At 43.0% G+C, this 27,210-nt stretch overlaps 1 protein-coding gene across 1 annotated transcript in view; it reads left to right on the plus strand.

The window, feature by feature from the left end:
- hsf5 (heat shock transcription factor family member 5) overlaps positions 1-27,210 on the plus strand; it is a 95,286-nt gene that overhangs the window by 22,573 nt on the left and 45,503 nt on the right. The window contains exon 4 of the mRNA XM_063031742.1: positions 18,888-18,985. Coding sequence (XP_062887812.1) covers positions 18,888-18,985 — 98 coding nt within the window. The remainder of the gene's footprint in view (positions 1-18,887; positions 18,986-27,210) is intronic.

Below are 27,210 nucleotides of genomic sequence, written 5' to 3' on the forward strand. Positions count from 1 at the left end.
TTTCAACTATACCTGGAATATACTTTCCTGTTTTCAAAGCATAGGAAAGCAGATTTTCATGATACCAATTCACTGCGGAATTGGTACCACAATACATTTCCTCTGAGGCTGCCAAATGACTTGCTTCAGGCGCAATGAGTGAGGTGCTTAATATTAATTCTCTGTTTCTGATATTTTCCAGTGGGTGTGCTACACAAGGTCAAATTACAGTGCAACATTAAAAGCAGGAAAGATCTAGATACCTATAGAAGGCTGGGAATGGCTTATGTCCATGGACACATTCGTGAAGATAATACCAGATCCATGCTTCAGCTTATTGCTATCTAAGGAATAATACATCAGGAGGATTTTTTAAGCCACTGGTGACAGAGATCTGTCACCTCATAGATGTTCATCATGAGCATACGCAACAGAGGTCAAATTACTGCAAGACTGAAGAACTGGTACAGATGGGAGGTCTTCAGTTTTGTACCATTGGGGTTCCTTCTTGGAAAGAGGTGACCTGTACACAAGGGATGGGTTGCATCCAAACTGGAAGACTACAAATATCCTTGCAAAGAGAGTTGTTAGTGCTATTCAGGGGTTTAAGCTAGTCTGGAGATGTGGTGGGACCCGGAGTTGTCATCTAACAGATCAGAAAATTAAAGCAAATACAGAGGTTAAAGCAAGCAAGTCCATGTGGCAAGAGCACGACAGGGAGAGTGGAAGGCTGATAAGTTACGCTATGTTTTATTCAATGTAATAACCCTCACAGGTGAACTTGAGCAAGGATTAGCAGATTTGGTCACATACAGTATAATAGTTATTATGGAAACATGGTTGAATGGTGTGCAAGACTAGCAGCTCAGTCTTCTGAGTATCAACGCTTCCAATGTGACTAGAATGGAGGTAATAGAGTAGGAAAGTTGCACAATTGATTAGGGAGAACATTGTGGTAATACTTTGAGAGAATATCCCAGGAGAATGTCCATTATGGGTAGAACTTAGAAATGAAAGAGAATTGATCACTGTAATGGGATAATATAAAAGCCCCCCCCCCCACCCCACCCCCTGAGAGTCAACAGGAATTAGAGGTGCAGATATATAGGGAAATCACAGATAGGTAAAGCAATAATGTGGTGTAATTATTGATGATCTAACTTCCCTCATATAGGCTGGCACTGATAATGGGTTAATTAGGACAGAATTTGTTACGTGTGAGGCTTTCTGAAACAATAGGTAGCTTTCCTAACCAGAGAAGGTGACATGCAATATATTGTTTCAAGAAATGAAGCTGGGTAAGTGGTTGAACTGTCAACGTGGGAATTTCTTGAGACCAGTGACCATGATTCTACTAGTTTCAAGATAATTACGAAAATGATCTCCTCAATATTGTACCCAATAGTGAGATTTGTTTGCAGGAGGGGCATGACTGGCAGATCGATATTCCTGGGTTCCGTTGCTTTAGATGCAGCAGAGAGGGAGGGATTAAAGGAGGAGAGGTGGCTGTACTAGTCAGAGAAAATGTCATTGCAGTGCTCAGTCAGAACAGACTGAAGAACTAATGTAGTAAGGCATTACTGGTGGAACTGAAGATTCCTAAATTGGAAGATGGCTAATTTCAATGCATCAGACAGGAACTTGAAAAAGTTGATTAGGACAGGGTGATGCAGATAAAGGAACAACTGGAAAATTGAGGCTTATAAAATATATGAAGAGTTCAAGGGCAGTAGGTTCCTCTTATAAGAACAAGGCTGACAAGATTAGGGATCATTGGTTGACAAAAGATATTAAGAGTCTGGTTGAGAAAAAGGGAAAAGGTAAGGCAGGTAGGATTAGAAGACCCCTTTGAGGAGTGTAAGGGATGTACACTTAAAAAAATTGCTAGGCCAAAGAGGGCAGACTAAATAAAGTTCAAAGTAAAATTTATTATCAGAGTACATACATGTCTCAGCATACAACCCTGAGATTATTTTTCTGCGAGCATACTTAGCAAATTTATAGAACATTAGCTATAAACAGGATCAATGAGCAACAAACAGTGCAAATGGAAATGTAAATAAATAGCAATAATTAACGAGAGCATGAAATAACAAATTAATAAGTCTTTAAAGTGAGACCAGCATTTGTGGGAACACCAGAAGTAGAATGAATGTTGTTATCCCCTTTTTGTTCAAGAGCTTGATGGTTGAGGGGTAGTAACTGTTCTTGAACCTGGTGGTGTGAGTCCTGAGGCCCGTTTACCTTCTACCTGATGGCAACAGTGAGAAAAGAGCATGGCTTGGGTGGTGAGGATCTTTGATAATAGATGCAGCTTTTCTATGGCAGCATTTCATGTAGATGTGCTCAGTGGTTGGGAGGATTTTACCTGTGATGTACTGAGTCGAATCCATCTTGAAATATTCACCGTACATTGAGAGCAAAAGGGTATTTCAGAAGAGAGTAGGTCTCCTTGAGGATAAATATGTGGAACCACAGGAAATTGGGGAAGTATTTGAATACTTCTTTACTGTATTACCATGGGGAAGGTTAATGCCAAGAGTGAGTTCAGGGGAGGGAACAATTATATCCTGGGTCATATCAACATTGCAATGGTATTGGAGGTCTTAAAACACATTAAGGGAGATAAATCCCCCGTGTCTGACCAGATGTATCCTTAGATGTTATACTTTATACTTTATACTTTGTTGTCGCCAAACAATTGGTACTAGAATGTACAATCATCACAAGCGAGATTCGATTCTGCACTTCCCGCTCCCTGAATTACAATATTAAATATTAAAAATAGTAAAAAAAAATAGTAAATATTAAAATTTTAAATTATAAATCATAAATAGAAAATACAAAAATTGAAAGTATGGTAGTGCAAAAAAACCGAGAGGCAGGTCCGGATATTTGGAGGGTACAGCCCAGGTCCGGGTCAGGATCCGTTCAGCAGTCTTATCACAATTGGAAAGAAGCTGTTCCCAAATCTGGCCATACGAGTCTTCAAGCTCCTGAGCTCCCAGAGGGAAGAGGGACGAAAAGTGTGTGGGCTGGGTGGGTCGTGTCCTTGATTATCCTGGCAGCACTGCTCCGACAGCGTGCGGTGTAAGGTGAGCCCAAGGACAGAAGATTGGTTTGTGTGATGTGCTGCGTCATGTTCACGATCATCTGCAGCTTCTTTCGGTCTTGGACAGGATAACTTTCATATCAGGTTGTGATGCACCCTAGAAGAATGCTTTCTACGGTGCATCTATAAAACTTAGTGAGGATTTTAGGGGACAGGCCAAATTTCTTTAGTTTTCTCAGGAAGTAAAGGCACTGGTGGGTCTTCTTGGCAGTGAACTCTGCTTGGTTGAACCAAGTCTGGTCATTTGTGATATTGACCCAGAGGAACTTAAAGCTTTTGACCTGCTCCACTTGCGCACCACCGATGTAAATTGGGTCGTGCGGTCCGCTACTCCTTCTGAAGTCAACAACCAATTCCTTCAACTTGCTGACATTGAGGGCTAAGGTTATTGTCTTTGCACCATGCCACCAGGTTCTTAATTTCCTCTCTGTACTCAAACTCATCATTACCCGAGATACGGCCTGCAATTGTTATGTCATCAGCAAACTTATATATTGAGTTTGATGGAAACTTGGCTACGCAATCATGGGTGTACAGTGAGTACAGCAGGGGGCTGAGTACACAGCCTTGTGGGGCACCGGTACTCAGAGTGACTGTAGAGGAGAGCTTATCCCCTATCTTTACGGCCTGGGTCCTGTCTGTGAGGAAGTTGAAGATCCAGCTGCAGATCTGAGGGCTAAGGCCCAGGTTCTGGAGCTTAGGAATCAGTTTATTTGGAATGATGGTATTAAAGGCAGAGCTGTAGTCAATGAAAAGGAACCTTACGTATGCGTCTTTATCCTCCAGGTGTTCTAAGGAGGAATGTAGGGCCAGAGAGATGGCATCTGCCGTTGACCTGTTGCTCCGGTAGGCGAATTGCAAAGCGTCGAGGTTGACTGGTAGGCTGTGGTTGATGTGTGCCATAACCAATCTCTCGAAGCACTTCATAGCAATTGATGTCAGAGCCACAGGTTGATAGTCATTCAGGCATGCCGCCTTGCTCTTCTTCGGCACTGGGATTATCGTTGCCTTCTTAAAACACAAGGGTATCTTAGACTGAAGCAAGGAGCAGTTGAAGATGTCAGCAAACACTCCAGCTAGCTCGCTTGCACAGGCCCAGAGAACCCGTCCTGGGACACCATCTGGGCCCGCAACTTCCTTGGATTTATCTTCAGGAAAGCCCTTCTAACGTCCTCCTCGGTGACAATGAATCTCGATGCCACCAGGTCTGGTTCATCCGGAGGGAATGGGACGCTCCTCTTCTGTTCGAATCTTGTGTTGAATACGTTAAGTTCATCAGGAAGAGAAGCACCACAGTTATTGATATTCCCAGCCTTTCCTTTGCGCCCAGTGATCTCATTTAGACCCTGCCATAGTCTACTGGCATCCCTCTGGTTAGCCTGGGCTTCCAACTTGGCTCGATATTGCCTCTTGGCGCCCTTAATGGCTTTCCGGATTTCACGCCTGGGTTCCGTGTAGCGACTGGTATCCCCGGACCTAAAAGCCACAGCTCTAGCCTTTAAAAGGGACTTGACCTCATAATTCATCCAAGGTTTCCAGTTAGGGAATACCCGGATCGTCTTGCGAGGCACACCGTCCTCCGTGCATTTCCAAATAAAGTCCGTGACAGCTGAGGTATACTCATCAAGGTTAGCTGCCGAGTCCTTGAATACTAACCAGTCCGCCAATTCAAAGCAGTCACGGAGGACCTCATCCGTTTCCTCCATCCGACGTGACACTACTTTTGTCTCCGTGACCTCCCACTTCAGTTTCTGTTTGTAAGCCGGGAGGAGGAGTACGGCCTGATGGTTGGATTTTCCGAAGTGAGGTCATGGGACGGAACGGTAGGCATCTTTGACTGCTGTGTAGCGGTTGTCAAGTATATTCGGGCCTCTAGTGGGCCAGGAGACACGTTGGTATAACTTTCGCAGCGCCTTTCTGAGGTTGGCCTGGTTAAAGTCCCCAGCTGTAATGAGCAAAGCCTCCGGATACTGGGTCTCAAGTTCACTGATGTTGGCATACAGTATGTTCAGAGCACACTCCACGTCCGCCTGGGGGGGAATGTAGACCGCTGTCAGTATGACCGAGGTAAATTCCCGTGGCAGATAGTAGGGACAACACTTCACCGACAGGTGTTCCAGGTCTGGGCTGCAAGAGCTTGTCAGTGCCACTGTGACTGAGCACCACGCAGTGTTGATCAGTAGGCAGACACCACCTCCCCTCGTCTTGCCCAAGGACGCCGTGCGGTCCATCCGATGGATCGAAAATCCCTCCGGTCGGATGGCACAGTCGGGGGTGGCGGGGAGAGCCAGGTCTCGGTGAAACAGAATACAGAGCAGTTCTGCATCTCCCTGCAGTAGGTAAGCCTCCCTTTAAGATCATCCACCTTGTTCTCTATGGTTTGCATATTAGCTAGTAGGATGGTGGGCATAGGGACCCTGAAGCCCCTCAGCTTCAATCTGACCAGCAGCCCAGCTCTTTTCCCACGCTTCCTCGGTAAATAGTGCATCTTTCCAGGTTTCCATCGATGCAGTGTGTTGTTGTCAGCTCTTTGAGGTTGGTGGACACATCCCGCGGGGATCGATCGGCAGGTCGCGTCATCGGATGCTCCGGGTCGGGCCGAGTGACAGGGGAGACTCCGCTGCCACTTCTCGCTGCCGGAGGCCCAGGCTGTCGATTGAGTTGGGCCCCGAAGCCAACACTTAATCCCGGATGGCCGGGCTCCTGGCTGAAACAAGTCTGTATGCCAAGTCACGGTTGCGGAGGCCTCCGCTCCAGCCGAGACTCAGGCTCGATTTCCGAGGTCAGCAGCGGAGGCTTCACTTCTGGCAGCTGTGAATGGCCACCAATGGGGTTTTACGGTAGTCGCTTCGGGGAAGCGTCTGGGGCACCTTGAGGTCTCCGCCGTCACCTCTGTGTGGTCGTCTGCTCCAGGGAGGTGCTGGCCGGAATGGGCCGTGTCTCCAAGCGCTCCGGCATGGTAGCAGACCGCTGGTCACCGGGAACGTGGTGGGCCTTGCTGGTCGGGTGCAGGTGCGGTCCGGAGATTAAGAAGCAATTCTGGCTCAGTGGTCTCCAGCTGGGTCAGTAGCTTCGCCAGGGTGTTGTTGATCTTGCTAGGCGTAGCAGATTGAAGGTTTAGAAGGGTTTCTCGTGTATAAAATAGTGGAGAGGGCAGTTTGCTCAGGAGAGGACGCGCAGAGACGCCAGTTACCGGCACCATCTTATCTTACATGCTATCTTATGTTGAGTGAGTTAGAATCCAGGGTCATCGTAGAGATTTTTGTACTTTTATTAGCCACAGGTCAGATACCAGAAGACTGGAGGATAGTTAAATAAACAAGGGCAGTAGGCATAATCCAGAGAACTACAGGCATTTCAGAAGTGGTGGGAAAGTTATTGGAAGGGTTTTTGAGGCACAAGATTTATTTCCATTTGGAAAGTCGAGATCTGGGTTGTTTATCAGATTGAAAGCCTCTGATTAATAGTGCGTCATAGGGATTGGTGCTGGGTCTTCTGTTGCCTGTCATATATATAAATTTGTTAAGAATGTAAGTGATATGATTAGAAAGAGGTATCTGTACAGATATACGAATGAGCAGGGAAAAGAAGAAATGTAATTATTGTAGCCAAGTGGGTGTCATATAGATAGGCATGATGGCATGATGGTTCATATAGATGCAGTGAGCACAAGGTCCTGTTTCTCTCTTGTACACTTCTATATATGGCCCTACCAAGACGAAGGCAATACTCAACTTACTCTTAGGTAACAGGGCCAGGCTAGTGACTGAGGTGACTGGGGGAGCACTTTAGGGACCAGTGACCAGAGTTAAATTAGTTTTAATATAGCGAAAAAAGGACAGAAATGGTCTACAGGTGCAAATTCTAAATTGGGGCAACACAAATTTTGATAGTATGAGAAAAGGTTTGTTGCAACAAGTCATTTATGGGCAAATGGACATCTGGCCAGTTGGAGGCTTTTAAATTTGAGATAGTGAGAGCTCAAGGTCTGTGTGTTCCTATACTTTGGGAATACTTGGCAAGGGATATTGAAGTACATTTGAAAAAATAGGAGTTGATTAGGGGTAATCAGCATGACTTTGTACGTGGGGGATCATGTCTTACAGATTTGATTGTGCTTTTGATGAGGTGACCAAGAACTTAATGAGGGCAGGAGAGTAGACATGGCTAATATGGACCTTAGTAAGGTTTTAAATAAGTTTCCATGTGATTGGCTGCTCCGAAAAGTTAATTGCATGGAATCTGGGAGAGCAGCTGGCTAATTGGATACACATTTAATTTGATGGTAAAAAGTACAGGATGATGGTAGAAGGTTGCCATTCAGTCTGGAGGCCTATGACTTGTGGTATGCCTCACGGGTCAGTGCTGTACCCATTATTGTTTGTCATCTATGTCAACATTTGGATAAGAATGAGAAAGAATGATTAGATCAGGTAGAAATCATTAAATAGGTGGTGTAGTGGACAATGAAGAAAATTTTCAAAAATTACATGGAGTTCTTGATATGCTGAGTAAGGGGACCAATGAAAGGCAAATAGAGCTTAATTGGGATGAGTGTGAAGTGTTGCAATTTGGAATGTCAAGTACAGGTAGGACTTCCACAGTGAAGGGCATGGCCCTGAGGAGTGTTGTTGATCAGAGGGATCTTGGAGTACAAGTAGATGGCTCGTTGAAAGTGCCATCACGGGATGGTGAAGTTGGTTCTTGGCAAGATGGCCTTTACTAGTCAGGGCATTGTGTATAAAAAGTTGCAAGGGTATGGTTGCATAGGATGCTAGTAGGCCATACTTAAAGTATTGTATTTAGTTTTGGTATCCCTGCTATAGGAAAGATATTATTAAGTTGGAAAGAGTGCATCATCCCCCTTATTATTTATCACCAAGCTTCCAAACCTAGGTCTTTGTACCATTCTCTGCAAGTGGATCCTCAACTTACTTATCAGGAGACCACAGTCACTATGAATCAGTGATGACATCTGCTCCTCACTCACAAAGGACTGAGGATGTGTGCCTAGTCCACTGCTGCACTCTATTTACACTCATGATTGTGTAGCTAAGCACAGCTCAAATGCCATTTATAATTTTGTAGATGAAACCACTGTTGCTGATAAAATCCCAGATGACAATTGGAAGCATACAGGAATTAGATAAATTGATTGGTTGAGTGGTGTCACAACAATAACCTCACTCTCAGTGTCAGAAAGGTGAAGGATTTGATTGTGGATTCAGGAAGGGGAAATCAGGAGAACGTGCAGCAGTCCTCATTGAGGACTATGAGGTGGAAAGGATAAACAGCTTTAACTTCCTGGAGTATGAGGTTCTGTGAGAATCTGTCCTGGGCCCAATACAGTACATTATGAGAGGACTCTTCAGAGTGTCTACTTTATCAGGAATTTAATGAAATCCTTTATGGGTGGTACAGTAGCATAGTGGTTAGCACAACACTTTACATACCAATGACCTAGATTCAATTCCTGCTACTGTCTGTAAGGAAATTATATGTTCTCCCTATGACTGCATGAGTTTCCTCCCACAGTCCAAAGACGTACTGGTTGGTAGATTAATTAGTCATTGTAAATTGTCACATGATTAGGCTAGGGTTAAATCGGGGCTCGCTGGGCAGCACAGCTCAAAGAGCCTATTCCGCACTGTATCTCAATAAATAAAATAAATGTCACCAAAGACTCTTGCAAATTTCTATAGATCTGTGGTGGAATGCATTCTGATTGTTTCTATCACAAGCTATGGATGCTTCAATGCGCAGGATTGCAAGAGACAACAGTGGGTTTTAGACTTAATCTGCTCTAACCCTCCCTGTCATTGACGATATATTCAAGAGGTAGTGCCTCAAGAAGGTAGTATCCATCATTAAGGCCCATCACCATCCAGGACATGCCCTCTTCTCATTACTACCAGCATGGGGAGACACAGGAGCCTCAAGACCCGCACTCATTCTCCCCTTATCAATCAGATTTCTGAGCAGTCTGTGCATCAATGAACACAACTTCATCTTTCCTCTTTTCACACTGCTTATCTATTTTGTAATTTAATGTAGTTTTATGTTTTTGTACTGTACTGCTACTGCTAAACAACATTTCATATCCTATGAGACAGTGATAATAAACCTGATTCCAGTTCAAGAACTAGAGGGTATATAACCATATAATTTTAAGGTGAGGCAGAGAACTTGAGGGGCTACTTTTTCTCTGCGCAAAGAGTGATATTGGTATGGAATGAGCTGCCAAAGAAAGTAGTTGAGGCAAGTACAATAACAGCTTTTAAAAGACAATTAGACAGGTGCATGCATTGGAAAGGTTTAGGTTGTGAACAAACACTGGCAAATGGGAATTGGTTGGAAGGGGCAATTAGGTCGGTGTGAACCAATAGGACCTAAGAGCTTCTTTCTATTCTGTATGATTCTATGACTCTATGCCTCTTATCTGTCTGTAGAGGATGACGTCACTGTCACCCTGAACTTTATATGACTCCAGATCATTGCAGACTGGAGCTTCTAAGAATGTCTGGTATCCTGTGGTGTTACACATTGTAAAATACAAATAGTGCATGGTCATCAAGATGAGTGAATGGCCTCACTTTCTTACTCAATTGAATAGTAGGCGGGGTATGGTCACACATAATTAACTAGTATAACATTCAGCAGGAGCTTCCAATTAGTCAGCTTTTTCTCTTAAGGCCTGAAGTACTGTAATTGTAAGAGCCATTATTGATGCAGCAATGGGAGAAAACCAGACAGGCAGGACATCACATTATCTTAAGATCTTTAATTTCTTAACCAGTGATTTCAGCTCTGCCTGGTAGAGAAACAAATAGAGGAGTCAAGTCTCAACAATTCATAATCAAGCCTGCAATTATCTGACAGTTCTTCCTTTGCCTTCATCTTAGACAATAAGACATTGCAGCAGAGTTAGGCCATTCAGCCCATCGAGTCTGCTCCACCATTCCATCATGGCTGTCCCTGGATCCCGCCATATCCTTTGATGTCTTGATTGATCAGGAAACAATCAACATCTGCCTTAACTATACCCATGGGCTTGGCCTCCACCACAGTCTGTGTCAGAGCATGCCACAGATTCACTACTCTCTGTCTAAAAAAAAATCCTCCTTACCTCTGTTCTAAAAGATTGCTCCTCAGTTTTGAGGCAGTGCACTCTAGTTCTGGATACCCCCACCATAGGAAACATTCTCTCCACATCCACTCTATCTAGTTCTTTCAACATTCGGTAGGTTTCAATGAGAACCTCCTCTGCGCTCTCCTAAACTCCAGTGAGTATAGGCCTGAAGTGCCAAATGCTTCTCATATGTTAACCCCTTCATTCCTGGAATCATCCTTGTGAACCTCCTCTGGACTCTCTCCAATGACAACACATGCCTTCTGAGATATGGGGCCCGAACTGTTGATAATACTCCAGTGCAGCCTGACTAGTGTCTTACAAAGCCTCAGCATTATCTCCTTACTTTTATATTCTATTCCTCTTGAAATAAATGCCAACATTGCATTTGCCTTTATTACCACAGGCTTAACCTGTAAAAATAACCTTCTTGGAGTCTTGCATGAGGGCTCCTAAGTCCCTCTGCATCTCTGATGTTTGAACCTTCTCCCCATTTAGATTATAGTCCGCACTCTTGTTCCTTTTAATAAAATGCATTATCATACATTTCCCAGCACTGTATTCCATCTGCCACATCTTTGCCCATTCTTCCAATTTGTCTAAGCCATGCTGCAGTTGCATTGCTTCCTCATTACTACCTCCCCTCCACCTATCTTTGTATCATCCGCAAACTTTGCCACAAAGCCATCAGTTCCATTATCCATCATTGACAAACAATGTGAAAAGTAGTGGTCCCAATACTGACCCCTGAGTAACACCACTAGTCACCGGCAGCCAACGAGAAAAGGCTTTGCTGCCTCCTGCCTGTTAGCCATTCCACTATCCATGTCAGTATTTTTCTTGTAACGCTATAGGATTTTATCTTGATAAGCAGGCTCATGTGTGGCACCTTATCAAATGCTTTCCGAAAAATCCAAGTAATTGACATCCACTGCCTCACCTTTGTCCATCCTGCTTGTTATTTCCTCGAAGAACTCTAACAGATTCATTAGGCAAGATTTCCCTTTTACAGAAACCATGCTGACTTTGATTTATTTTATCAATAATCTCTAAGTACCCCAAAATCTCAATCTTAATAATAGACTCCAACACTTTTCCAGCCACTGCGGTTTGGCTAACTGGCCTATAATTTCCTTTCTTTTGCCTTCCTCCCTTCTGAGAGAGTGGAGTGACATTTGCTATCTTACAGTCATCAGGGACCATGCCAGAATCAAGTGATTCTTGAAAGATCATGACCAATGCATCTGTTATCTCTTCAGCAACCTCTCCCAGGTCTCTGGGATATAGTCTATCTGGTCCGGGTGACTTATTGATCTTAAGACCTTTGTAATAACAATGGCACTCACTCCTGCTCCCTGGCACTCATGGACCTCTGGCATGCTTCTAGCATCTTTCACAGTGAAGACAGATGCAAAGTACTGATTAAGTTCATCTGCCATTTCTTTTCCCCCCATCACTACCTCGCCAGCATCATTTTACTGTGGTCCAAAATCAACTCTTGCCTCCTTTTTGCTCTTTATATAACTGAAAAAAATGTGTATCCTGCTTTATATTATTGGCTAGTCTGCCCTATTTCATCTTTTCCTTTCTTATAGTCTTTTTATTTGCCTTTTATTGGATTTTAAAAGCTTTCCAATCATCCAACTTCCCACTCACTTTTGCTACCTTATATCCCCTTTTCTTGGCTTTTATGCAGTCCTTAACTTCCTTTATTAGCCGTGGTTGCCTACCCCTGCCATTTCAGAACTTCTTTCTCTGTGGGACATATCTATCCTGTGTCTTGTGAACTATTCCTAGAAACTTTAGCCATCTCTGATCAACCGTCATCCCCGCCAGTATCCTCCTCCAATCCACTTGAGCAAGCTCCTCCATCATATCTCTGTAATTCCCTTTGTTCCATTGTGATACTGATACAGCCAAGGCAAGCACAAGAACTACTTATAGGGGAAGGTGCCTTGGGGGTTCATCTCTGATGTCAATTTGTGAAGGAAACAAATTTCCTTGTATGAATTTGAACATTTACTCTTATATTTACTCTTGCTGTTATATTCTAGTCCTCTCAAAATGTAGTTTTCCCTATACTGATGGATAATGCAAACTGATGTTTACCAAATGGCCGAATGTTACTGAATTATATTGGCATCAGAATGAATATCTTTTGCTGTAATTAACATTTTTACCATCTATGCATGGCTTCATAACAGAGCCTTAAGAAAGGTTCTGAAGCATGATCTTCTTCAGAGTGGACCTATCATATATTTACCAAACAGATGAAGGCAAGAGAAGAACTACCAAATAATACCCTCTTCACCGTGGTTTGATTTTCTGAGGCTGAGAAAGCTAACATTACTTTCTTTCTGTCTACTTAGTAGAGTTGCTTCATAATTTTAAGACATTAGATCTGCTCTAAGTTTTTTTCTTTTGTAAAGAAACATCTGTTCAGGCACTGGATCTCTGCCCTCCATGCTATCTCTCTTCTGGAGTGTAGACAGACTTCCTGGAGCATTTTAACGTCTATCAGTAATTATCCTGGCAGTTTTATGAATTTCAGTTTGTCTTGCTAGTTTCCAGTCTGCAAGAGATTACAGTAATCTCCGTAATGGATGTAATACAGTAATGGATGTCCCTTTATTCTAAAACTGTGACTTATGGCCCTAGACTCACCCACTATAGGAAACATCCTCTGCGCATCCACTCTATCTAGGCCTTTCAATATTTGATAGGCTTCAATGAGATACTCCCTCATTCTTCTAAACTCCAGGCCTCATACATTAACCCTTTCATTCCAGTAATCATTTTCATGAACCTCCTCTGGACCCTCTCCAAGACCAGCACTTCTTTTCTGAGATGTGGCACAAAACTGCTTACAATACTCCGTGCTGTCTGACTAATGCATTATAAAGCTTCAACATCACATCCTTGCTCTTATATTCTAGTCCTCTCAAAATGAATGCTGATGTTGCATTTGCCTTCCTTACCACTGACTCAATCCTGCACACGTCCTTTCGCATCTCTGATTTTTGAATTCGCTCCATTTAGAAAGTTGTGTATTCCTTCTACCAAAGTCCATGACCATAGCTTTCCCTACACTATATTCCCTTTGTCACCTATTTGCCCATGCTCCCAGTCTGTCCAAGTCATTCAGCAGTCTCCCTCCTTCCTGAACACCACCACCTAACCCTCCACCTATCTTTGCATCATCTGCAAAGTTGGCTACAAAGCCATGAATTCCATCATCCAATTCGTTAACATATAATGTGAAAAGAAGCAGTCCCAATACTGACCCTGTGAAACACCACTAGCCACTGGCAACCAACCAGAGAAGGCCACCCTTATTTTCACTCTTCGCCTTCTGCCAGTCAGCCAATCTTCTATCCATGCTAGTATCTTTCCTATAATACCATAGATTCATATTTTGTTAAATTCAAAATTCAAAGTAAGTATATTATCAAAGTACGTGTCACCATATATAACCAACCAGATTTGGTTATTTTTGTGTGCATACACAGTAAATCCACGAAACACAATAGAATCAATGAAAGACCATACCCAACAGGATGGACAAACAATCATTGTGCAAAAGATAACAAACTGTGCAAGTACAACATTTAAAAAAAAATATAATAATAATAATAATAAATAAATAAACAATATTAACCACGTAGCCAAGTGGTAAGGCATTTGTCTAGTGATTTGAAAGTCGCTAGTTCAAGCCTTGGCTGAGGCAACGTGTGTGTCCTTGAGCAAGGCACTTAACCACACATTGCTTTGCGACGACACCGGTGCCAAGCTGTATGGGTCCTAATGCCCTTCCCTTGGACAACATCGGTGACGTGGAGAGGGGAGATTTGCAGCATGGGCAACTGCCGGTCTTCCACACAACCTTGCCCAGGCCTGCGCCCTGGAAACCTTCCAAGGCGCAAATCCATGGTCTCATGAGACCTTTGGATTTATTTATTAATTAAATATTGAGAACTTGAGATGAAGAATCCTTGAAAGTGCTTCCATTGTTTGAGGGAACAGTTCAGTGATGGGACGAGTGAAGTTGAGTGAGGTTATCCCTCTGGTTTAAGAAACTGATTGTTGGCATGTAATAACTGTTTCTGAATCTTGTGGTGAGGGTCCTGAGGCTCCTGTATCTTCTTCCTGATGGCAACAGCGAGAAGAGAGCATGGCCTGGATGGTAGAGGTCCTTGATGATGTTTGCTGTTTTCCTGCAACAACATTCTGTGTAGATGTGCTCAATTGTTGGGAGGTCTTTACCCGTGATGAACTGCGCCATATCCACTACCTTTTGTAGGATTTTCCGTTCGAGGGCATTGGTGTTTCTATACAAGGCTGTGATGAAACACCACACATCTATAGAAGCTTATCAAACTTTTAGATGTCATGCTAAATCTTTGCAAACTTCCAAGGAAGTAGAGGTGCTGCTTCACTTTCTTTGTAATGGCACTAATGTGCTGGGCACAGGACAGATCCTCTGAAATAACACCAAGCAACTTAATGTTACTGACCCTCTCAACCTCTGACCTGCCCCCTCCAATGCTTATGGACCTCCAGTTTTCTCCTCCTGAAGTCAATAATCAACTCCTCAGTCTTAAGCAGCCTCACATATGGCAAAGACCTTGTCAAAGACCTTCTGAAAATCCAAATATACAATATCCATTGTCTCTCCTTTGTCTATCTTGCCTGTTATTCCCTCAAAGAATTCCAAAAGATTTGTCAGTCAAGATATCCCCTTAAGGAAATCATGCTGATTTTAGCCTACTTCATCATGTGTCTCCAAGTACCCCAAAATCTCATCCTTAATAATGGACTCCTCCATCCTCACAGCCACTGAAGTTAGGCTAACTGTCCTATAATTTCCTTTCTGCTTCCTGCCCTTCTTAAAGAGTGGAGTGAGATTTACAGTTTTTCAGTCCTCTGGAACCATTCCAGAATTTATTGTTTCTTGAAAGATCATTACTAATGGCTCCACAATCTCTTCAGCTACGTCTTTTGGAATCCTGAGATATTGTCCATCTAGTCCAGGTAACTTATCTACCTTCAGACCTTTCAGATTCTGAAGCACCTTCTCCCTATAATAGCAACTATGCTCACTACTACCTCCAGATACTTTCAAATTTCTGGCATACTGCTAGTGTCTTCCACAGTGAAGACTGATGCAAAGTACTTATTAAGGCTTATCAATGGTTTATTAAGTGAAATTAGTAAAGCCTTGATCAACTTTGACCAAATCTGAGCCTCCTGGTGGAGCTGTGCCTCCTGTAAAAGGGTCACAAGATGTTCCGGAATGGAGTCTTAGTGGTATGTCATCTAAATTCTGAATGGCTGTTTGAGAACACACTGCACCTTGCTAGATGCTTTGCTCCACATTCAGATCAAGTGAGCAAACACAATGACTGTGGGTGGCGAGTCCAGACAGCAGAATAAAGGCAGCTTGATCTAATCCAACTCCAAGTCTTTTCCAATTTTTAGCACTTATCCTAAGTTTTTGCCAATTATTGTCTCACTTACATGAATGTTTTAATTCCAAAATATAGTGCAACTATCCTGGCTGGGTCCTGTCCTGGAAGATATTTTAAAAATTAATGGTTACTTTCTAATAAAAATAATATGCCTTCAGAGTTTCCTTCATTTTTTTCATCCCATAATAGCTATTTGAGGTTGATAAAATCATTCTGTACAAGCTCATATATCTTCTGTAATTGATAAATTGCACCAGTAATTTTTCTCCATTACTAACTTTGTTCCTATGTGTAATATACGCAAGTTATGTTTCGTGGCCCCACTGACCAGTCGTATCTCAGATTCTGATTCAGCAGTATTAAACTTTGTTTTCATGAACAAATTTCTCAGATGTTTTTTCTTCCAAATGTATTCAGTTTGAGAAATTCTGCAGACCCGTAAGTGAATATTATAGTGTTAAATGCTGTGAAGTACCGACAAATGACCTTGCAGTCACATCAGAAAAAATAATAAATCTGAACTTCTCAAATTTTGCATTTGATAGCATTGCTTAAGTTCTCCACTGAAAAGCCACCAGTTCCAAGCAAACTGCTGACAATTAGCTTGTAATTGTGCTTAAGTTTGGGATTGCCATTCAAGAATAGAGTGTAACTTCAACAGATTTGTCAGTACTTCTGCTGAGAAAACTACAGGACCTGACAGGGTATTCCCTCGGACCTTGAAGGAGACTAGTGTTGAAATTGCAGGGGCCCTGGCAGATATATTTAAAATGTCAGTATCTACGGGTGAGGTGCTGGAGGATTGGAGGATAGCTTATGTTCTTCCATTGTTTAAAAAGGGGTCTAAAAGTAATCCGGGAAATTATAGGCCGGTAAGTTTGACATCGGTAGTAGGTAAATTATTGGAAGGAGTACTAAGAGATAGGATCTACAAGTATTTGGATAGACAGGGACTTATAAGGGAGAGTCAACATGGCTTTGTGCGTGGTAGGTCATGTTTAACAAATCTATTAGAGTTTTTCGAGGAGGTTACCTGAAAAGTGGATGAAGGGAAGGCAGTGGATGTTGTCTACATGGACTTCAGTAAGGCCTTTGACAAGGTCCCACATGGGAGGTTAGTTAGGAAGATTCAGTTGCTAGGTATACATGGAGAGGTAGTAAATTGGATTAGACATTGGCTCAATGGAAGAAGCCAGAGAGTGGTAGTGGAGGATTGCTTCTCTGAGTGGAGGCCTGTAACTAGTGGTATGCCACAGTGATCAGTGCTGGGACCATTGTTATTTGTCAACTATATCAGTGATCTGGATGATAATGTGGTAAATTGGATCAGCAAATTAGCTGATGATACAAAGACTGGAGGTGCAGTGGACAGTGAGGAAGGTTTTAAAAGCTTGCAGAGGGATTTGGACCAGCTGGAAAAATGGGCTAAAAAGTGGCAGGTGGAGTTTAATACAGACAAGTATTGCACTTTGGAAGGACAAACCAAGGTAAATGGTAGGGCACTGAGGAGTGCAGTAGAACAGAGGGATCTGGGAATACAGATACAAAATTCCCTAAAAGTGGTGTCACAGGTAAATAGGGTCGTAAAGAGAGCTTTTGGTTTATTGGCCTTTATAAATCGAAGTATTGAGTATAAGAGCTGGAATGTTATGATGAGGTTGTATAAGGCACTGGTCAGGCTGAATTTGGAGTATTGTGTGCAGTTTCGGTCACCTAATTACAAGAAGGGTATTAATAAGGTTGAAAGAGTGCAGAGAAGGTTTACAAGGATGTTGCCGGGACTTGAGAAACTCAGTTACAGAGAAAGGTTGAATAGGTTAGGACTTTATTCCCTGGAACATAGAAGAATGAGGGGAGATTTGATAGAGGTATATAAAATTATGATGGGTATAGATAGAGTGAATGCAAGCAGGCTTTTTCCACTGAGGCTAGGGGAGAAAAAAACCAGAGGACATGGGTTAAGGGTGAAGGGGGAAAAGTTTAAAGGGAACGTTGGGGGGGGGCTTCTTCACACAGAGAGTGGTGGGAGTGTGGAATGAGCTGCCAGATGAAGTGGTAAATGTGGGCTCACTTTTAACATTTAAGAAAAACTTGGACAGGTATGTGGATGAGAGGTGAATGGAAGGATATGGTCCAGGTGCAGGTCAGTGGGACTAGGCAGAAAAATGGTTCAGCACAGCCAAGAAGGGCCAAAAGGCCTGTTTCTGTGCTGTAATGTTCTATGGTTCTATTTCTGTTAAATTTGAGAGAATAACAACAACTTGGTTCACTTGAATGGAGAGGGACTATCGTGAGCATAAAGATTAAATATAAGGTCATTTACTTTTTATTTCTTTAATATATTGACATTGGAGAGGGTTCAGAGAAGATTCACGAAAATGATTCCAGGAATGAAAGGGTTACCATATGAGGAATGTCTGGCAGCTCTTGGACTGTATTCCCTGGAGTTCAGGAGAATGAAGGGGAATGTCATAGAAACATTCAGAATGTTAAAAGGCATGAACAGGTTAGATATGGCAAAGTTATTTCCCATGGTAGGGGGTTCTAGGACAAGAGGGCACGACTTCAGTATTGAAGGATGTCCCTTTCGTACTGAGGTGCGGAGTGATTACTTTCGTCAGAGGGTGGTAAATCTGTGGAATTTGTTGCCACGAGCGGCTGTGGAGGCCAAGTCATTGGGTGTATTTAAGGCAGAGATAGATAGGTTCGTGATTAGCCAGGGCATCAAAGGGTATCGGGTGAAAGCAAGGGAGTGGGGATGACTGGAAGAATTGGATCAGCCCATGTTTGAATGGCAGAGCAGACTCGATGGGCCAAATGGCTTACTTCTGTTCCTATATCTTATGATCTTAATATTTATTTTGTTACTTCATAGTGTCAAAAACAATCAAAAATCTACCAGTTCTTTGAAGTTTGACAGCCAGTAAGCCTAAGGTAATGGCTTAACAACTAACAACAATTCTGTGGCTGGGGCTTGTTATTTATGAACAGAAATGGCCTATGTTGTACAATATTTTGTTGATTGAGATTACCTGAAGAAGTACACACTGTGGGCATCCTGCTCAAGGTAAGAATGGATTTTGCAGGGAGAAGAAGACTGGCAAGCAGTGGCATGCAGGTGATTTGGCTAATATGGTCATGTGAAAACTGTCATGTGATATTTTAAGACATTTTACTGACAAGGGTTTTCTTTTTCTAGCAGTCTTGCAGTGCTGTACTCCTAACTCCCACCTGGATCCACTGGCAGGTTGTCCAAATACAAATGTTTCTCCTTATCCTAACTACAATTATTATCAGGTGCGTTCATAAAATATAGAACAGTACAGTGTAGAACAGGAAGAGGTCATTTGTCCTGCCCTGTCTGCACCAACTATAATGCCAATGCAACAAATCTTATCTATCTGCATATGGTCAATATCACTCAATTCCCTACCTGTTCATGTGTCTCCCTAATTTCCTCTTATACATTGCTATGGTAATTGTTTGTAACATCTCTCTTGGTAATGTGTTCCAGGCACCTACTACTCAACCTTTAAAAAAATGCCGCACACATTTCCTCTAAACTATCCCCCTCTCTCCTTAAACCAATGCCCTCAAAGAATCTATCCTGCTCTATGAGAAAAAGATTATCTACCCTATCTATGCCTTTTCACAATTTTATATACAGCACTTCCATTGTCTCTCCTCAGCCTCTGACGCTCCAGAGAAAACCTCCGTCTGTCCAACTCTAATATACGCCAATCCAAACAATATCCTATTGAACCTCTTCTGCACTTTTTCTAAAGCCTCCACATCTTTCCTACAGTGTTGCGATCAGAACTGCACACAATGCTACAAATGTGGGTTACCACATTTATATAGCTACAACATGACTTGCTAATACTCAATGCCCTGAATGATGAAGTCAAGCATGCCATAAACTGTCTTTACCAGCTTATCCATCTGTGTTGCCATTTTCAAGAATCTATGGACTTGCATCCCAAGATTCCCCTGTACATTAATACTTCTAAGGGTCCTACCATTTACTGTAAACCTTCTCTTTACATTTGGTCTACCAAAATCCATCACCTCAAGTGTCCAGATTCAACTTTTTTCATTTCATTGCCAAATTTCCAAATGATTTGTATCTGATAAATCCTTGACAACCTTCTTACTACCCAGAGCTCCACCCATTTTTGTCATCTACAAACATACTCATCAGATTAGCTACATTTTCATCCAAATCAGATATATAGGGTGACATTCTATATTTTAAAAATGTATAATGTAAATGTAACTAAATATTAAGCTTGTCTCAAATCCTCCTTTTCCTATTTGAACAGAGTTTAAACCTTTTACTCTGAGTTTGATTAATGCTCGATTCATTTAGCAGAGTGAAGCATTTCTGGTGAAAACAGTTGAATGATTTATGTAGATCTCTATTTCTGGTTAAGGCGTTGTTTCATAATACAACTGCTAATGCCATAATTTGCACTTGTTTTCCTGTGAAACCTAAAAGCAAATTACATAGTAAACTTTGAACAGTGTAATTTTACAGATTCAGTAGCAAACTACTGCAGATGCTAAAATCTGAAAAAAAAAACCCAGAAAATGCAAGAAATACTCAGTGGGACAGTGAGCATAAGTAGGAAGAAAAATACAGCTAATGTTTCAAACCGATAAAGAATATTACAAGAGCATTAAAGAATATTAATCAGAAACATTTGCTCTTTTTTTTACTTACTTAGCTGCCCAAATGCATAATTTTGTGACAGTTGGAATAAAAATATTAACTAATCATCCACAGTAACACACAATATGCTGGAGGAAGTCAGCAGGTCAAGCAGCATCGATGGAGCTGAATAATCAGTTAATGTTTCGGTCTGACCTGATGAGTTCCACCAGCATTATATGTGTGTTACTCTGGATTTCCAGCATCTGCAGGCTCTTTTGTGAACTAATTATCCAAATCATAATTACTTCAATTCTGTGAGGTACATTTATTAGCTTTAATTGAATGTTCAGTGGAATCTGCCTCTTGGAACTCAATGTTTCTTTTCCTGCTGGTGTTCTTTTGTGGCTCTTGTAATGATATACTTTCTGTAAACTATTTCCACTACATCAGTCCAAATCATGCCACTGCAGACACTGTTAAGTTAAATAAAATGAAAATCTGCCCCATATTTTATACTGATTATTCAAGGTAAATGAGACAGTTGATGTATTAAACCAAGTGCCAATTGATCTTTTTATTTTCTCAAAAAGGATATCAGGATTCAGAGTTATATAATCTTCAACAGCCTCAGGATGTTGCCAAGTGCTTTACAGTTGATTATTTTTGAATGAGGAAACACAGCAAATGATTCAGAGTCAGCAAAGTCCCACAAAGAGCAAGGGCTAGTGAACAAATTATCTCTTTTCAATGCAGATATTTAAGAGTATTGGCTAGAATACCAAGAGTACTCTCCTATGTAGAACATCCTGTTATATCTGCTCAATTGCTAGAAGGACCTCTCTAAGAGCACCTGAAAGATGCATAGTCCATTAGAAATGTTAGAAGCAGAGGGTAGTACTATTCTTTTCCTGGGTGAATGAGATCTTCTCTAATATTTGCCTTGACTTAGCTTGCTCCATTTTCTTCCTTTCTACTACTTCTCTTCCCATTTTCACAACCTTCCATTATTTCTTTCAACTCTATTTGATTTTAAATGTACTTGACTAGACATGTTTAAAGTTTAATGAAAGTTATCTTGGTAATAATTTTAAATCAAAGTTTCAAATATAGCTTCTTTTAAAATAAAGAAAACATTCTGCCAGACTCTGCTAATAAGAAGTTTCATCTTAAATGGCAAATTCATTTGGTGGGGGGTGGGGGGTGACTATTACGCCTCTAATTGATATTGCAATTACCATGCCTGGTGTTCATTCTATCTAATATTACTGTATCAGCCAAAACTAAAACTAATATTGCCTTTGGTCATTGGCTTCAACATTTATTTCCAAAAGTACTGTAGTGCTCCAGGTGGGACGGAGGGGTGGTCATGGTCGACAGTCCGCCCCAGCTTTCCTAGTGACCAGCACTATTTATTGTTCTTGTTTTGAAATGCTTTCATGAGATTATAGTGGGATGTTCAAGTTCATTTATGCGTAGAATGGGCTGCCGGCAGTGGTGGTGGAGGCAGGTACAGTAGGATCTTTTAAGATACTTTTGGATAGGTGCATGGAGCTTAGAAAAATGGAGGGCTATGGGTAAACCTAGTAATTTTTAAGGTAGGGACATGTTCAGCCCAACTCTGTGGGCTGAAGGGCCTGTATTGTGCTGTAGGTTTCTATGTTTCTATTTATTATTACATTCTAGCATGAGTTATACAGTTATTCACATGTGGGTTTGTGGGTCACCCTGACTGTAACCAGTGTGTGTAATAATCACTTCCCCCATATGTATGTGACTGAGTGGGTTCTCTCCTTCAACCGGTAGTTGAGCTAAATGAGCTTCTTTCAACTGTCATCATGGACTGAATGCTCGTCACATTGCTGTCAGGAGTTGGAATAGAAATTGACAGCAAGATCGAAGAGCTATGAATCAGATGGAGCGCCTTAAGATCCAGGGAATAAGTTGAGGGACTGAGCAGTATGCTTCCCCTGCACCCCTGGGCTGGGTTCCTGGAGTCGAGACTCAGAGGGAGAACCTGGGAACCCAGCATCATGCCTTCCCAGGGTACACCATTGGGATGAGCGTACCCAGGCTCCCCAATCTGGGGGAAATGGCAGAGTGCATCACCCACCTCCCTCCAAGACGTTGTAGCCGTGGTAACAGAAAATATGGCAGGTACCGCCGACACCTCCGAAGCAAGAGGAAGACCAACAGGACTCAGCAATTCATGCTACAAGGTCCACCCTGAAGCTTCACAGGTAAAATAATACCAGCTGCCTGGAGCCTTACCTGGCACAAGTCAAACTTGCTGCATGGCACAACGGGTGGAGCCCCACTGATTTGATGGTGCACCTTGCCCTGGCGCTTGAGGGTGATGCCCTACAGGCCCTCCTTGACCTAATGCTGGCTGAGCAGTGTGACTACAGGGCCCTTGTAGCAGCGCTGAAGCAACGTTTCGGGCAGAGACCATTAGAGGAAGCAATGAGGGAAAAACTGGGCAGCAGGTGGTGCCATGTGGGGGAAGCGTGGAGGCGTTCACAGCGGATCTCCGCTACTGTTCACCGCATGGCTACCCCTAGTTCCCTGCTGCGGCCCAGGAAGAGCTTGCCCTCCACTCCTTAGTAAAAGTGCTAGGGCCAGAGTGCCTTCGGTAGCATGTTAGCCTAACATCACCATCATTGCTGGCTGAGGTGCTAGCAAAGGCACGGAGGGCAGAAGCAATTTTATCCCCCCCTCACCCCCAAGATGTTCCAACGTCACCACAAGCTTGTGTCACTGAAGCGGAGGAGGAAACTGACAAGAAAGAGCCCATGAGACAGGTCTGGCCCACGCCACTCTGGCCCTGTCGTGTGCCATGGAGCTGTCTCTGCTCTTGGAGTGGCAAGGTAAGCCATGTGGCCTGGGACTGCCCACACTAGCGCCACACCACAGCCCACTGCAGCCATCAGGAAATGCCAACCAGGCGGCACTGCTCAATACCTCCGGTGGAATCACTTTGTTGTCCTCTGCAAGTGTGCTGTTTGCATGAAGAACAAGGCTTATACATGCACAGCATGGCAGAGGGCATCAAATGACATGCTTTTGTGGACGTGGTGTCAACCATCACCATCATCCATCTGGTTGTCCTCCCCAACGTGGACCAGCCATCCCCACTTGGGTGGACAATGACGGCATCCAACTGAGTATGATCACTGTCAACTGTGCGGTGATGAGAGGGAAGAGGTGGCTGCACATCGCAGCCGGGAAAAACACAGTGAAGCACGAGGTATGGCTAGCCCATATCCAGAAGTCTTGCATCGTTGGCCTGGACTTGTTGTCCTGCTGGCGGGGCCTATGTGGATGTGCCAGGGACAACACTCTACTCGGTGTTGAAGCCGTGGCTTTCTGGCAGGGCAGCTCTAGAAAGCAGACCTGACGGGGCCAGCAACAACCACCACCGGTCCCATAGTGCCCCGCCAACAGTACAACACTTCCCACAGTGGCCCATTGCAACACAGCGCAACCAAGGGCAAGTGGTGGTGGCGGCGAGGTAGATCTGCCCATCATTCACCAGCAGATGTGCAGTGAGCTGGTGAGCGACACCGTGCTGGCCTGGGAGAGGGAATGGTTGTGCATGTGGCGGCAACTGGAGTGGGCAGAGGTCTTCACCCTGGATCCGGAGATCAAAGCCCTGTACTCTCAGTAGGGCACGCTGGAGATGTGCAATGGGTTGCTGTTCCGGCGGTGGCCATTTTCCGACGATGACAGACATCTACAGCTGGTGGTCCCCCATGGGCTCCATGCAACCACGCTGTGGTCGGAGCATGGGCTGGTGGGTGGGGGCCAATTATTTTGGGGTTGCGAAGATGTCAGACAAGTTGTGCAAAAGCTTCTTTTGGCCTGGCTGCAGGCAAGGACGTGGAACTGTTCGTGCACTGCTGCAATATTTGCACATCCCAAAAGGGGCCAGGCTGCCATCCTAAGCTGCCAGTGCTACAGGACCTGGTGAGGGCTCCAGTATGGGTCTACTGCCCCACCCAGAAAGGATCATCCTCCAAGCTTGGAAGCCGTTGGAAGGGGCCGGGAGAGGTGCTCAACTGCATCTCTGATGTGTTATACCAGGTCTGGTTGCCTGAGTGGCAGAAGGCAGTCATGCTTCACGGGGCTAGCTGCCACCAGGAAACCAGCAAGGCTGAAGGAAGGAAGTGACACTCTGGGTCACTCTGCTTCACCAAACAGAGCCTTCCATGAGGGGGGAAGGGGCTACAGACACCCCACGGTGCCCCAGGGGACTTTTGGACTTTGGACTTTGATGTGGACCCCATGGTTGCCGGGGTAGGCTGACTCCTCAAATGGGGACACTGTAGCACTGCGGGGCGGGTGGGTGGGGATTGAGTTCAGCAGCCTGCTCTGGCTTTCCTAGTGGCCAGCGCTGTTTAGTGTTGTTGTTTTAAAATGCTTTCATGGAATTATGGTAGGATGTTCAAGTTCATTTTTTGTTACATTTTAGCTTGGGTTATACATTTATTCGCATGTGTGTTTGTGGATCACTCTGGCGGTAACCAGGGTGTGTAATAATCCCCTCCCCGTCTGTATGTGACAGAATGGATTTTATCCCCAGGTCATAACACCTGGTCTGTTTCTTTACTTGTTGCAATAAAACCGGCAGTTGTGCTAAACGAGCTCTCACGTATGTCATCATGGAATGAATGCTCGTCCCAAAATGCATGGAAAATGAAGATACCAGAGGCCCTAATCACAAAAAAATGCTTTATTTAAAGTTCAAAGTTCAAAGTAAATTTATTATCAAAGTACACATGCCCACATGAAAATAGATCTCTACAAGAAAATGTATATGGTGACATATATGTACTTTGATAATTAATTTCCTTTGTACTTTGGACTTTGAATATATATGTCACATATTGAGCCCTGAGATTCATTTTCTCTATAATAGAATAATAACCATAATAGATTCAATAAAAGACCACTCCAACCTGTGCAAGAAACAACAAACTGTGCAAAATAAAAGGAAATAAAAAGAATAAATAAATAAACAATAAATATCGAGAACATGAGCTGAAGAGTCCTTGAAAGAGAGTCCATAGGCTGTGGGGCAAGTGAAGCTATCCTCTTGTTCAATAGCCTGATAGCTGAGGGGTAATAACTGTTCCTGAAATTGGTGTGTGAATCCTGAGGCTCCTGTACCTTCTTCCTGATGACAGCAGTGAGAAGAGAGCATAACCTGAGTGGAGGGGTCTCTGATGATGGATGCTGCTTTCCTTTGACAATGCTTTACGTAGATTTTGGACTGGGCTGTATCCACTACTTTTTGTAGAATTTTCCGTTCAAGGGCATTGTTGTTTCCATACCAAGCTGTGATGCAGCTAGTCAATATACTCTCCACCACATATCTATAGAAGTTTGTCACAGATTTGGATGTCATGCTGAATCTTTGCAAACTTCTAAGGAAGTAGAGGTACTGCCATGCTATCTTCATGATTGCACTTACATGCTAGACCCAGGACCGATCCTCCAAAATGATAATTTAACTTTAGATTTACAAGCAACAAGTCGATTGCACTAGAAATCAATATACATCAACAAAGGTACACAAAAGGATCAGTGCACATTGTGCCAATGACTGCTTGATCATTTGGTGGCAACTGGAAAGTTCATCACTGTGAAAAACTAATGGCAAAGAATACTAGTAAACCTAGAGCCAGATAAAAGCTTGGATTGCTGATAGCAATTTGATCTTGGATGTCTGAGTGGTTTCACCTCAAATCTGTTGGCCTTGTGTTGTTTGATGATGTTAATAGGGTACCCACAGACTCTACCGAAAATAGAGCAGGAGGTTCCTGATTAGGCACACAGGCAGTAAAATGGTGCATCCCTTCTGCTGCTGATGTGGGACCTCTTTCTGCTTCCAATGTATGAGCTACGTTGAGCCAGGAATTCTCAGAAGTCAATAGAGACATTACATCTTTTGAAGGAAATTTTGAGAACATACTTGATTTTTTTTTCATCTGTCCCTCTCGCAGTGTTCAAATAACATGATTATTTCAGGCATCTGGTGTTGAAAATGCACAAGACATGACTGTCATAATTGAGTGAACGGGGGCACAGGAAGGTGTTCAGCTTGGACTGTAGTCAACACTTGGGTAGAGGCCAGACTATGGACAGGTGTACAAAGAGATGGTGTTTTAAGGCTGGAGGGAGATGTGAGAGGGATGATTGGACAAGGTCCATAACACTTATTTGTAGTTAATTGTAGTTGAACCTCTATTCAGCGGTGGGATATAGAGATGTGATGACAGTACTTTGAACCACCTAGACAGTAGTACAAAGCTATAATGAATATGGTGACATCAGCCAACAGATGTTCTACACAATGTTTTCTATGTGTGCCTTAAAGGAAATGATAGATTAGCTGCTCTGCTGTTATTTAGTCAGTGCCAGACTTTATCCTACTCTTTCACACTTAACACAAGTTTTCCTGTGATCAGTGTGAAAGGGTAGGACAAGTTGTCCAGTTCCTCAGGCATTCGGCTACCAATATCTTCTGTTACCTGGCCCATCAGTTCTCACGTGACTCCACTACAACAGAATCATTGTGCAATTTAGCATCTCTAAGAAAAAATAACTGATGTGATATTATTTAATTCCATTTTAATTAACCTTAACAATAAAGTGTCAGATTACTGACCTTTGAAATTAGGTAAACTTGGGCTATATTTCAGTTGGGTGTTTAAACCAGCATTTGTGTTACTCTCTGTTCTATGAATAGCCTACTCCCACTTCTATTTCTTATCTTCTTCCAATCGGCAAATTGCTATAATTTTTTCTATGATTCTGTCCCATGCATCTCAGGATGCACTCCATGTGGTGGTCTACAATTAGATGCTCG

This window comes from Mobula hypostoma, chromosome 23, assembly GCF_963921235.1.
Source record: "Mobula hypostoma chromosome 23, sMobHyp1.1, whole genome shotgun sequence".
Taxonomy (NCBI): domain Eukaryota; kingdom Metazoa; phylum Chordata; class Chondrichthyes; order Myliobatiformes; family Myliobatidae; genus Mobula; species Mobula hypostoma.